General features: G+C 37.6%; 1 protein-coding gene across 1 annotated transcript in view; it reads right to left on the reverse strand.

The window, feature by feature from the left end:
- The window catches only part of LOC124595361 (exostosin-3), a 150,950-nt gene extending 147,349 nt beyond the window's left edge, over window positions 1-3,601 (reverse strand). Inside the window, exons 1-2 of the mRNA XM_047134079.1 lie at window positions 3,479-3,601; window positions 2,972-3,205 (exon numbers count right to left, since the gene is read on the reverse strand). Coding sequence (XP_046990035.1) covers window positions 2,972-3,055 — 84 coding nt within the window. The 5' untranslated portion in view covers window positions 3,056-3,205; window positions 3,479-3,601. The remainder of the gene's footprint in view (window positions 1-2,971; window positions 3,206-3,478) is intronic.
- Between the last annotated feature and the right edge of the window lie 9,229 nt (window positions 3,602-12,830).

Below are 12,830 nucleotides of genomic sequence, written 5' to 3' on the forward strand. Positions count from 1 at the left end.
TATTCGTCCACAAGACTCAGAGGGCCACAGACACGGGTTCACAGGTAGATGCCGTGTTTCTTGACTTCCGCAAGACATTCGATACAGTTCCCCAGAGTCGTTTAATGAACAAAGTAAGAGCATATGGATTAACAGACAAATTGTGTGATTGGATTGAGGAGTTCCTAGATAACAGAATGCAGCATGTCATTCTCAATGTAGAGAAGTCTTCGGAAGTAAGAGTGATTTCATGTGTGCCGCAGGGGAGTGTCACAGGACCGTTGCTATTCACAATATACATAAATGACCTGGTGGATGACATCGGAAGTTCACTGAGGCTTTTTGCAGATGATGCTGTGGTGTATCGAGAGGTTGTAACAATGGAAAATTGTACTGAAATGCTGGAGGATCCGCAGCGAATTGACACATGGTGCAGGGAATGGCAATTGAATCTCAATGTAGACAAGTGTAATGTGCTGCGAATACACAGAAAGATAGATCCCTTATCATTTAGCTACAAAATAGCAGGTCAGCAACTGGAAGCAGTTAATTCCATAAATTATCTGGGGAGTATGCAATAGGAGTGATTTAAAATGGAATGATCATATAAAGTTGATCATCGGTAAAGCAGATGCCAGACTGAGATTCATTGGAAGAATCCTACGGAAATGCAATCCGAAAACAAAGGACGTATGTTACAGTACGCTTGTTTTCCCACTGCTTGAATACTGCTCAGCAGTGTGGGATCCGTACCAGATAGGGTTGATAGAAGAGATAGAGAAGATCCAATGGAGAGCAGTGCGTTTCGTTACAGGATCATTTAGTAATCGCAAAAGCATTACGGAGATGTTAGATAAACTCCAGTGGAAGACTCTGCAGGAGAGACACTCAGTAGCTCGGTACAGGCTTTTGTTAAAGTTTCGAGAACATACCTTCACCGAGAAGTCAAGCAGTATATTGCTCCCTTCTACGTATATCTCGTGAAGAGACCATGAGAATAAAATCAGCGAGATTAGAGCCCACACAGAGGCATAATGACAATCTTTCTTCCCACTAACAATATGAGACTGGAATAGAAGGGAGAACCAATAGAGGTACTCAAAGTACCCTCCGCCACACACCATCAGGTGTAGCACACAGGGGTACATTGGGTGCAATCCTATTTTTGGATCTATATTAATAACTTCCCAGAATGTGTCATGCAGGGAGACATAATTCTGTTTTTCATCCACAAACATACTCTACAAACTACCACACAGTGAACAGCAGAGGGCACATTCTGCTACTGCTAGTAATTCCTTTCATGGGTCGACAGAAGCGTCCAATCCCATGCGTCGGCTTTGACCCGTGACGTAAGGGTGTCATCGTGTGTGACGTCATGACGGCGCGGAGTTTGGTTTGAGCGTGGCTGTCTCCAGTTCTGTTTTATTTTATTTACTTTTCTGATCTTTTCGTTCTATCTCGTGAGTTTTTTTTTTTAATTTAAAAACACTTATTACTTATTTTAATTGTGTTTCCTCCAATTTCTGTTTTAGTTAATTATATTTATCTTTCTGATCTGTTCGTTCTATCCCGTGAGATTTTTTTTTTAAAAGACAAAAAACACTAATCAGCTAAGGAAGCATCTTTATCTTCTATGGGTTGCAGGGGTTACGACCCCTGGGGAGGTGGGTGGGTATTCATGCATGGCTGTCGTCACTTACACGTTGTAGCTACGCAAGGCGTCTAAATTTGTTTGTATTTAGTTTGCTCCCCACCCAAAACACCCCATTTCCCACTCTTGTCCCATTAGTGTCATTAGGCTTCTTGTGGAAAGTGTGTGTGTTTGTTTTTGTTTCCGCCATATTTGTGACGTCATGGGTCAAAGCAGACGAGCGGGATCGGACGCTTCCGTATTTCCCCTTTCATGTTCGACTCACAGATGGAGAAAGGGAAAAACAATAGCCTATAAGCCTCTGTGCAAGCCCCAATTCCTCTTGAATTGTGATTTTGGTCCTTTCATGACATATATGTTGGTGGCAGTAGGATTGTTCTGCAGTCTATTGTAAATGTTGTTTCTCTAAAAATTCTCAATAATGTTTTGCAAAAAGATTGTCTTCCCACACATGGTATTTCTGTAACACTTGAGTGATACTTGAATCTACAAAAATTTTTAAGGGTGGATATAGCCAACCAACTGATGCAGAAAGTACATATCACAAGAACAATTAAAAAAAAAAACACACATCATATGCTTGCTATGCTCTAAGGATACTTGCATCTACATGTAGTAGTAATTGCTTCAAAGTAACTAATTAGAATTATGTATACATTCACTCAGTTACTGCATATGATATAATAATCTGGTGCTCAACCAGAAAGGACATAGGAAAAATTTTCAGCATATCAAAAGAGGGTTCTTCGGGTTATAAAGAGCTAAAGATCTTAACTGTCCCCTGTGAATATATTCCAAATATTAATGTTTATCAGAACATTGCTATGCCACAAGCCGTCTACACACAAAAACAACACAATAACCAATGAGTGCTAATATCTAGAAAGGAAAAAAAATTGGAGACTTAAAATACAAAATAGCATGTCCCATATGTGATACTTGTGATTAAAATTTTATTACAAAATACCTCAAGGCATTATAGTTATATCTGAGCTAGACAGTTTGAAAAAAAAAAGTATCTCTTCAAAAAGTTATTGTACATTGCAACATTCAGTAAATTAAATAGAAATGTAACAGAGGTAGCAATTAAGACTAATGTGGAAAAAGACTGTGTCATAGTACAGACACTATACTGTGTTATAAAAGCTATTGGTTACTGTCTTCATGTATGCACTAATTACGTATATTTGTCACTTTTGTTGATATTTAAATCAATTTATTTGTTATGTGTATATACCTTAGGAAACCCAAATCATCTACATGATCGCTGGTTGACAAATAAACATGAATTACAAAATCAATCTATCCGTCAACATAATTAAAACAAAGTACACTAACCTTTGATAGAAAGTAGTGTGTTATAAGGGGTACTATGATTAGTACCCCACACACCAACAACAGAATTCGCGAGAGTCTTAACATGACTCAGGCAATGCACTTCTTTTCCTATTGCAATACGGCATAAACCCCCGTCTCGAAAGCCATACTGCGGAATATGTTCTGCTACAGACGTGAGTGTCATTCTATAACAGTTTGTCAACTGCATGTCAAACAACGTGTTGAGTCTTTCTCCTGCAAAAACGAGCGAAAATTTGTGTGTCATGGAATGAAATACGAATAAACATACTGAGTGAAATAACAACTGACTCTACAACAACTCATTATCTGAACAAAAACACACTATAACAACCTTCTTGCACAGACTATAGATATAATTACGGTTACAGTATAATTATTTACAAGTAGTATGTTCTACATCTTGGAGGATCTTCTATCTCATTATGGATCAATTGGAACAAATTGTGCATGTATATCTACGTGTGATATTATCTAATCTAATCTTACCGGTTGGTGAGACATTTCCTTACAGCACAGTGTTTTCCAATCACAACATTAAACACAGACAATAACAATGACAAACCAGAGATAACATACGTGCCGACTGACAACTGAAGTGACAACTACAATACCTGCCGAGCAAAGATTTTCACTATAACTAGAGCTGGATTCCCAAGTGCAAAAGATAGATAGCGAATCAACGTATAGCTGAAACTATAAATTTCTCTAGTATGTACACAGTTGCTCCAAGCCACGAGAAAGCAGCCGTAAAACTAAAGTTTGTTTTCAATCATTCTCCTAGTTAATAAGCGAAATAGTTATTAAATTTTTGCGTTAAAAGCATTATTAAATTATCAAGAGACATGAATTATCGTGAAATATTTGTAAAAACAGCGAATCTCTTTGATTTAGTGACATAAGCTACAACTAAATGATAAAGAAATACTTTCGGATATGCATAAAATTGCAGTTTACTCCACCAAAAACAAGAGAATATAAACAAATATTTCATACACGACAAGGATATATTTCCTTTGTTGTCTGTCCTTTTTATGACAGGCACTTTCCTTGATACGCAACAACTTTTTAGGGAGCCTAATGTCTCACACAGTCTTGCACTTGAGTTTTTAATACATAAATACTTTTGTAAAAGTAATTACTATTGTTTCAAAAGTGAATTGTTGAAAATTCTTCCCCTCTGTGGCTCAGATGCATCAACAGTTGTGAAACTGGTTCCTTCTGAGTTGGGAAACAGTTTCATTGCTTTTATTCTTTCATCATCAAGTCTGTGCGGTTTTTTTCTTCAGCTACAGTTGTGGCAGCTTGTCCGCCACGTTAAAAAAAATGTAGGTATTGCATTCTGTACACGTTACCTGTGTTTCGCATCAACTGATTTGACTGGGACTGTAGCGAAGAAAAAGTATGGTTTTTGAGTAGATATACGACGCCTTCTTGCAAATGGTCAGGTCTTCTGTTATTTACCAGCAATTTTTTGTTGTTAAAGAACACAACATTCTCCAGTAAATAACTGCAGGCTACGAGAAAACCGTAAATAAAAGTTCTGTAATGTAGCGATTTACACCTCCTAAGATAGTTAGGAAACCTAAAACGAGGCAGATTTGGAGTTTCTTCTTGTTGTTGCTGCTGTTTATTACTTTAAGCCGTGGCATCGTGAACTACCGTTCAAACACGACGCCACAAATTCTACGTAAGTAGTTGCACGGCTTTCAATATAGCGTCAGCTGAAATCATATGAGCGGCTATGAATGTTGTAGAGCAGGTTATAGCCTTAGAGCTATAACAAAACTTAAACAGAAGGAAGACGAAACCGAATGATGGCTCCAAAAACAGATTTCGCACAGGGATAAATATATACTAAATATATTTACTCATTCATCGAAAAATCTTAACATCGGTTGCTGTTCTTATAGTTCCAGAAGCTGCGAAAGTATACCTGCCGACCAATGTTTTCACTTTTTTCTCTAATAAAATGAAAACACAGTGAAATCGAATGAAGTACCGCAGCAATTGCTACGCGTGTTTCGAAATACCGCCAACAGGGTGCAGTGGTGGAAGAAGTGGCGCTGTGAGTACAAGTAAGCTGGACTTTGCGTGGCCTGACAAAAGTTGCTTCTCTTAAGTTGTGCCACAAAAAGCTGGGAGTTCACCCATGGAACTACAGTGCAACTACAGTATTCCACTACCTGTGGCGACACTATTGTTGCGTGTGCGAACCCGGCCTTATATTAGACTGTGGTATGTATATCTCACATGATGCTTCAATGGTTAACAAAAGATCATGAGTCTGAACACTGTTTTAGATTGTATGTACTATTTGTTACAATTTATCCATAGTGAGCGGATCCTTCAGCATGTAGAACTTGTCAGAAAACAAGAATACACAATAAAGATTTACAAATAAAAACATATATACTAATGTACCTTCCACAGATCATGAGCGAAATAGCCTTCGTGGATGTCAAAAAAATATTAAAACATATTATCATTTACATGGTATAACACTTGTACCAAAACATTTAAATGTTCAATACACTGAGATGAATATGGTAATTCATAGGCTGCTATAGTCATATATCATCAAACAGGTGAATCATCTTAAAACCTTTATTTACAATGACAGTTTTACAGCACTGAATTTTGCACAGGTGCCAGATTGTACATAATATATGCATTACGGTATTTGATGTTATTAGTAAGATATACATGTCAGCTGTCTCTACTAAAATATTCTTCAGTGGAGTAGAAATTGGCCATCAATAAATCATTTATGATCCTCTTAAAATGAACTTTATTAGTTGTTAAACTTCTTGTGACTGCTGAAAAGTTATTGAAAATATGTGTTTGTGAATAATGGACACATATCTGAAGCAAAGTAAGTGACATTAAATCTTTGTGAAAATTACGATATATTCTTAATGACAAATTTCATAAGGAATAAACATACTAGGAGGCAGACCTCAGGAAACACAATAACTAAAACTTCCTTGTCCAAACTCCTGTATCTTCTTGATAATCTTAGAAAAGAAAGAAAGAAAAATTTTATCAAAGCAGCTGATTTTAATATAACTGTGGTAAGTCATCAGTTTAACTGAAACCAGTTTATTGACTTAATTCAGGGCTCTGGTTTTAAACTAAATTATTGAAAATTCACGAAAGAAAATGCTCATTCAGTTACTTGTAAAGACAATACACTGAGGTGAGAAAAATCATGGGATACCCCTAATACCAAGCTGCACCTCCTTTTGTCCAATGTAGAGGAAAAGCTCGACATAGAATGGACGCCACAAGACGTTTGGAAGTTCCATTCAGAAATATGGGGCCACGGTGCCTCTAAGCCATGCATAACTGTGAAAGTGTTCCTGGTGTAGGATTTTTTGCACGATCTGACCTCTCCATTACCCCATAAATGTTCAGTGGGATCATATGGGGCGGTATGGTTAGCCAAATCATTAGCTGGAATTGTCCAGAATGTCAAAGGCACTCGTGTCAGTTGCCTGCTACCATAGCCTATTAACATCACATTTTACCTCCCTGTCCTAACAGGTACATTCGTTGTACATCCCACATTGATTTTTGTGGTTATTTGAATCAGTGTTGTTTGTCTGTTAGCACTGAAAACTCTATGCAAACGCAGCTGCTCTCGGGCTGTAATAACTGAAATTTTATATCCTCGGCACCTGTAGAATCGGTGGACCTCGGAATATTGAATTTCCAATTACCATTCTGTATTCAAAGTCTGTTAATTCCCGTTGTCTGGCCACAATCACATTGGAAACGTTTTCACCGAATCGTCTGAGTACGAGTGACAGGTCCACCAATGCACTGCCTTTTATATCTCATGTATGCAGTACTACATCCCTCTCTATATGTGCGTGTTATCCCATGACTTTTGTTTCCTCAGTGAACCTTAACAAACCATATGTTTAACAGCGAAAACGAATTTCTGACCATTGTGCACTGTTTATTCAGATGCCAGGAATAACTAAACCAAAAGATAAGATAAGGTTTATGATAGGAAACTTTTGTAAAGATAACTTGAACTTGTTCAATGACAAGACAGATGTGGTAAAATGGCCAATAGAAAACAATGTGTCGGTTACTGAGAACGCTGATAAATTTCTAAGAGATTTTCTAAAGGTGTGCACTGGAACATTCCTACCAAGAATTAGGCACCGAAAAGCCTAAATAAACTAAACTGGATTACCCCAGTTTAAAAAATATAGTGCAAGAAAACAAGTTAAACTATCAGAAAAATTGTGACTTTATTAGCTATGTGAGACGTTACAAAGTTGTATCTAATACCATTGTTAAAACTGTCAAAAACATGTCAAAAGATAAGTTCACTTAAAGACAGAAGAATAAATCTAAGGCAGTCTGGTCTGTTATTAAATCCTGATTGGATACAGCGCTTTACCAGCAGTAAATTTTTTAAGTTGGGCAAAACAAGAACACTATTTTGAATCCTGTTCAAATATCTCAATGCTAATGTTGATGTTATTACTTATCAGAACAGTGTACATTTCTTTGTCCTAAACCAGAATAGTGACCAATTGTGGCATTATGTAGATTCTCAACCGAAGATGTAAATATGCTATTTTGTATTTTAAGAAAAAGAAAAGCTTGCAGGATGATCTCAAATGCCCACCAAAACAATTAAATTTGATTATGATCAATAGTACATTTTTTTATGTTTGATAATCAACAAGTCATTCAGGCAAGCCAATATCTCTAATGTACTTAGGTACGCAGAAGTAAAACCACTACATAAAAAAGGATATGGGAAATTACCATCCTATTTCTATTCTCCTAATTTCATTCAAAGGATTTGAAAAACTAGCAGCAGTCTAGATAGCAAATTTTATCATAAAACATAATGTTATACTTGAAAACGAATATGGGTTCCAAAAAGGGGATATCACTATGAATGCAGTTAATGAATTCATTGAAAAGTCAACTCATCTCTGGACAAAACCAATAAAATAACTGGTATCTTCTTTGATGTTACAAAGGCATCTGATTCAGTGAATCACTCCATGCTACTTCATAAGCTAGACTGGAATGGCATCAGACAAAATGTTCTGCAGTGGTTCAGGTCTCATTCACAACAGGAAGCAAAGGGTATTTAATACCATAAATTACGCATCTTAGTGAGATGTAATTTCACAAGGTGTCCCTTAAGGCTCAATCTTAGGGCCAATTTTGTTTCCTTTTTATATCAATGATTTACTTCTTAATATCAGTACCCAACCAGTGATATATGCCAATGGATACTTCAAGAATATTGTAAAACAAAATGTGAGAGAAATTGTAGATGCTGTAGTAAACACATTAAATAAGCTAGAGACATGGTTTCAACACACTCAATATTTCAAGGACACTGTTTATTCACTTTAAAATCAAACAATCAAAAACCAGTGATATCAATATCATATATAAAAATCAAGTTATGGAAGAAGCTTAGTCCATTGAGTTCTTGAGAAAAACCTTGGACAGAAATCTAAGCTGGCAAGCACATATACAGGTGTGTCACTAACAATTGCCACCAAGAATAACTATGAAAGTATGGTAGTAGCTGAAAAGTTTGTGGGACAGATATTGTATGGGACAACTGGAGCCTTAATATGATGTTGGTTTTTTGTTGCTATGTGGGGTTGCATCAGAGGTATGAAGTCTTCTTTGTTTTTTTTAATGGAATGCTGTAGTTTGGTATTTATTTTTTGATAGCAGCTGACAAGATGAATCCATTGATGCGTAACAGTAAGGTCTTTGAAGGTCAATGCAGGTGACAAAGGTGGCATGAACGTCCATTTACAGAAAGTGTTCAAAGTGATGACCATTTGTATGGATGCAGTGCTATAATCTTCTTATCATGATTTGAGTGGTATTCCTTACCATTTAGTTGGAATGTCTTTATAAAGAATGTCTTTTACGAATCCCCCCCTCCCAAAAAAAAAATCCAGAGGTGTCAATCCTGGCGAACGAGCTGGCCATGACACATCTCCTCCGTGTCCAGTCCAACGATTTGGGAATTTTTCTCTGCAACTCATTTGTACCCATGAGCGCAAAATGTGCTAGACACACAACATGTTGATACCACATTCTGTTCCTTGTTCCTAAAGGTATTTCTTCCAATAATAGACCTAATGTTTCTTCCAGTAATGTGTGTACTTCCTACCATTAAGATTTCCTTCTATGGAATAGTGGCCTAGAATTCTGTCCTCCATAATCCCACACCATAGAGTCACCGACTGCGGTTTTTGGTGTGTAACTTGCCACAGTCAGTGTGGGTCTTCAATTGCCCAATAATGCATGTTATGCAAATTAACATTTCCATGGTTCATGAATGTAGCCCTGACATTAAATAAAATCAAATTAATAAATGTGTCATCCCACTGAATCTGAAGTTGAGCCCATCATCAGAATTCAATGCAATGCATACAATCAGTACCAGTTAATACTTGGTGGAGACTGATATGGCGAGGATGATATTTATAGCGATGCAGAACACGAACAACGGTACTCTGGCTCATGCCACATTCCCTTGCAATTTGACACGAACTAACACAAGGATCTCGAACCACAGTGGCAAGAGTACCAATTTCCCTTTCCTGTTAGTAACTTTCCTTTGCCAGATATGTTTCCAATGTGTTAAAGATCCATTTGTTCAAAATTTATCGTACACACATTTATTTGTACGATGTGTAGGGTGAGTACATTGAGGATATCTTTCAGCTTATAAATCTCTAGCTCTCACTGAATTTCCATGGCATTCTCCATAAATGAGAAGCATATCGACCTGTTCTTCGAAGGAATACATCTTTCACATTCACTTGATTCGACGATACTAGTCTTACCGTTCCTATTAGTGTTGCATTGCGAAACCGTCGAACGGTGCAGCACTACATTGATACCAATGGTAATCACTTCAAACACCTTCTGTAAATGCCACGTTTGTGACCTTTGTTGACCTTCAAAGCCCTTACTCTTACACATCAATGGATTCGTCTCGATAGCAGCTACCAGAAAATAAGTACCAAACTGTATCAGCCCATTTAAAAAAGCAGAATGATATTCCTATCTCTGACGTGACCCCACCTAGCAACAAAAAACCAACAGCATATTAAGGCCCCCTATTTTCCCATGCAACACTTGTCCAACAAACTCTTCAGTTACTATCATACTGTCAGAGTTATTCTAGGTGGAAATAATTAGTTACTCACCCTGCATATCATTTAGCTTCTAAATTAAAAAAAAATCTTTGCTCTTGGAATGGATATGCTAGATAGCGCATAAGGCAAAAACAGTGGGAATGTGGTGTTGTTGTAGTTGTTGTTGCGGTCTTCAGTCCTGAGACTGGTTTGATGCAGCCCTCCATGCTACTCTATCCTGTGCAAGCTTCTTCATCTCCCAGTACCTACTGCTCCCTACATCCTTCTGAATCTGGTTAGCGTATTCATCTCTTGGTCTCCCTCTATGCTTTTACCCCCCACACTGCAGCCCAGTACTAAATTGGTGATCCCTTGATGCCTCAGAACATGTCCTACCAACCAAACCCTTCTTCTAGTCAAGTTGTGCCACAAACTCCTCTTCTCCCCAATTCTATTCAATACCTCCTCATTAGTTACGTGATCTACCCATCTAATCTTCAGCATTCTTCTGTAACACCACATTTCGAAAGCTTCTATTCTCTTCTTGTCTAAACAATTTATCGTCCATGTTTCACTTCCATACATGGCTACACTCCATACAAACACTTTCAGAAACGACTTCCTGACACTTAAATCTATACTCGATGTTAACAAATTTCTCTTCTACAGAAACGCTTTCCTTGCCATTGCCAGTTTACATTTTATATGCTCTCTACTTCGACCATCATCAGTTATTTTGCTCCCCAAATAGCAAAACTCCTTTACTGCTTTAAGTGTCTCATTTCCTAATCTAATTCCATCAGCATCACCCGACTTAATTCGACTACATTCCATTATCCTCGTTTTGCTTTTGTTGATGTTCATTTCATATCCTCCTTTCAAGACACTGTCCGCTCCTTTCAACTTCTCTTCCAATTCCTTTGATGTGTCTGACAGAATTACAATGTCATTGGCGAACCTCGAAGTTTTTATTTCTTCTCCATGGATTTTAATGCCTACTCCGATCTTTTCTTTTGTTTCCTTTACTGCTTGCTCAATATACAGATTGAACATCAAGGATAGGCTAAAACCCTGTCTTACTACCTTATCAGCCAATGCTTCCCTTTCATGCCCCTTGACTCTTATAACTGCCATCTGGTTTCTGTACAAATTGTACCACTGCTGCCTTCAGAATTTTAAAGTGAGTATTCCAGTTTTACATTGTCAAAAGCATTCTCTAAGTCTACAAATGCTAGAAATGAGTATTGCTTTCCGTGTTCAAATATTTCTACAGGATCCAAACTAATATTCCCTGAGGTCGGCTTTTACCAGTTTTTCCATTCATTGGTAAATAATTTGTGTTAGTATTTTGCAACTGTGACTTATTAAACTGATAGTTCGGTAATTTTCACATCTGTCAACACCTGCTTTCTTTGGGATTGGAATTATTATATTCTTCTTGAAGTCTGTGGGTATTTCGCCTGTCTCATACATCTTGCTCACCAGATGGTAGAGTTTTGTCATGACTGGCTCTCCCAAGGCCATCAGTAGTTCTAATGTAATGTTATCTACTCCCAGGGCCTTGTTTCGACTCAGGTCTTTCAGTGCTCTGTCAAACTCTTCACGCAGTATCTTATCTCCCATTTCATCTTCATCTACATCCTCTTCCATTTCCATAATATTGTCCTCAAGTACATCGCCCTTGTATTAACCCACTATATACTCCTTCCACCTTTCTGCCTTCCCTTCTTTGCTTAGAACTGGGTTGCCATCTGAGCTCTTGATATTCATACAAGTGGTTCTCTTCTCTCCAAAGGTCTCTTTAATTCTCCTGTAGGCAGTATCTATCTTACCCCTAGAGAGACAAGCCTCTACATCCTTATATTTGTCCTCTAGCCATCCCTGCTTAGCCATTTTGCACTTCACGTCGATCTCATTTTTGAGACGTTTGTATTCCTTTTTGCCTGCTTCATTTACTGAATTTTTGTATTTTCTGCTTTCATCAATTAAATTCAGTATCTCTTCTGTTACCCAAGGATTTCTACTACCCTCGTCTTTTTACCTATTTGATCCTCTGCTGCTTTCACTATTTCATCCCTCAAAGCTACCCATTCCTCTTCTACTGTATTTCTTTCCCCCATTCCTGTCAATTGTTCCCTTATACTCTCCCTGAAACTCTGTACAACCTCTGGTTCTTTCAGCTCATCCAGGTCCCATCTCATTAAATTTCCTGACCACAGTCAGAGTCCACATCTGCCCCTAGAAATGTCTTACAATTTAAAACCTGGTTCCTAAATCTCTGTCTTACCATTATATAATCTATCTGAAAGCCTCTAGTATCTCCAGGGTTCTTACATGTATACAACCTTCTTTCATGATTCTTGAACCAAGTGTTAGCTATGATTAAGTTATGCTCTGTGCAAAATTCTACCAGGCAGCTTCCTCTTTCATTCCTTACCCCCATTCCATATTCACCTACAACTTTTCCTTCTGTTCCTTTTCCTACTACTATCGAATTCCATTCCCCCATGACTATTAAATTTTCGTCTCCCTTCACTAACTGAATAATTTCTTTTATCTCATCATACATTTCATCAATTTCTTCATCATCTGCAGAGCTAGTTGGCATATAAACTTGTACTACTCTAGTAGACATGGGCTTCGTGTCTATCTTGGCCACAATAATGCGTCCACTATGCTGTTTGTAGTAG

Source organism: Schistocerca americana, chromosome 2 (genome assembly GCF_021461395.2).
Source record: "Schistocerca americana isolate TAMUIC-IGC-003095 chromosome 2, iqSchAmer2.1, whole genome shotgun sequence".
NCBI lineage: Eukaryota > Metazoa > Arthropoda > Insecta > Orthoptera > Acrididae > Schistocerca > Schistocerca americana.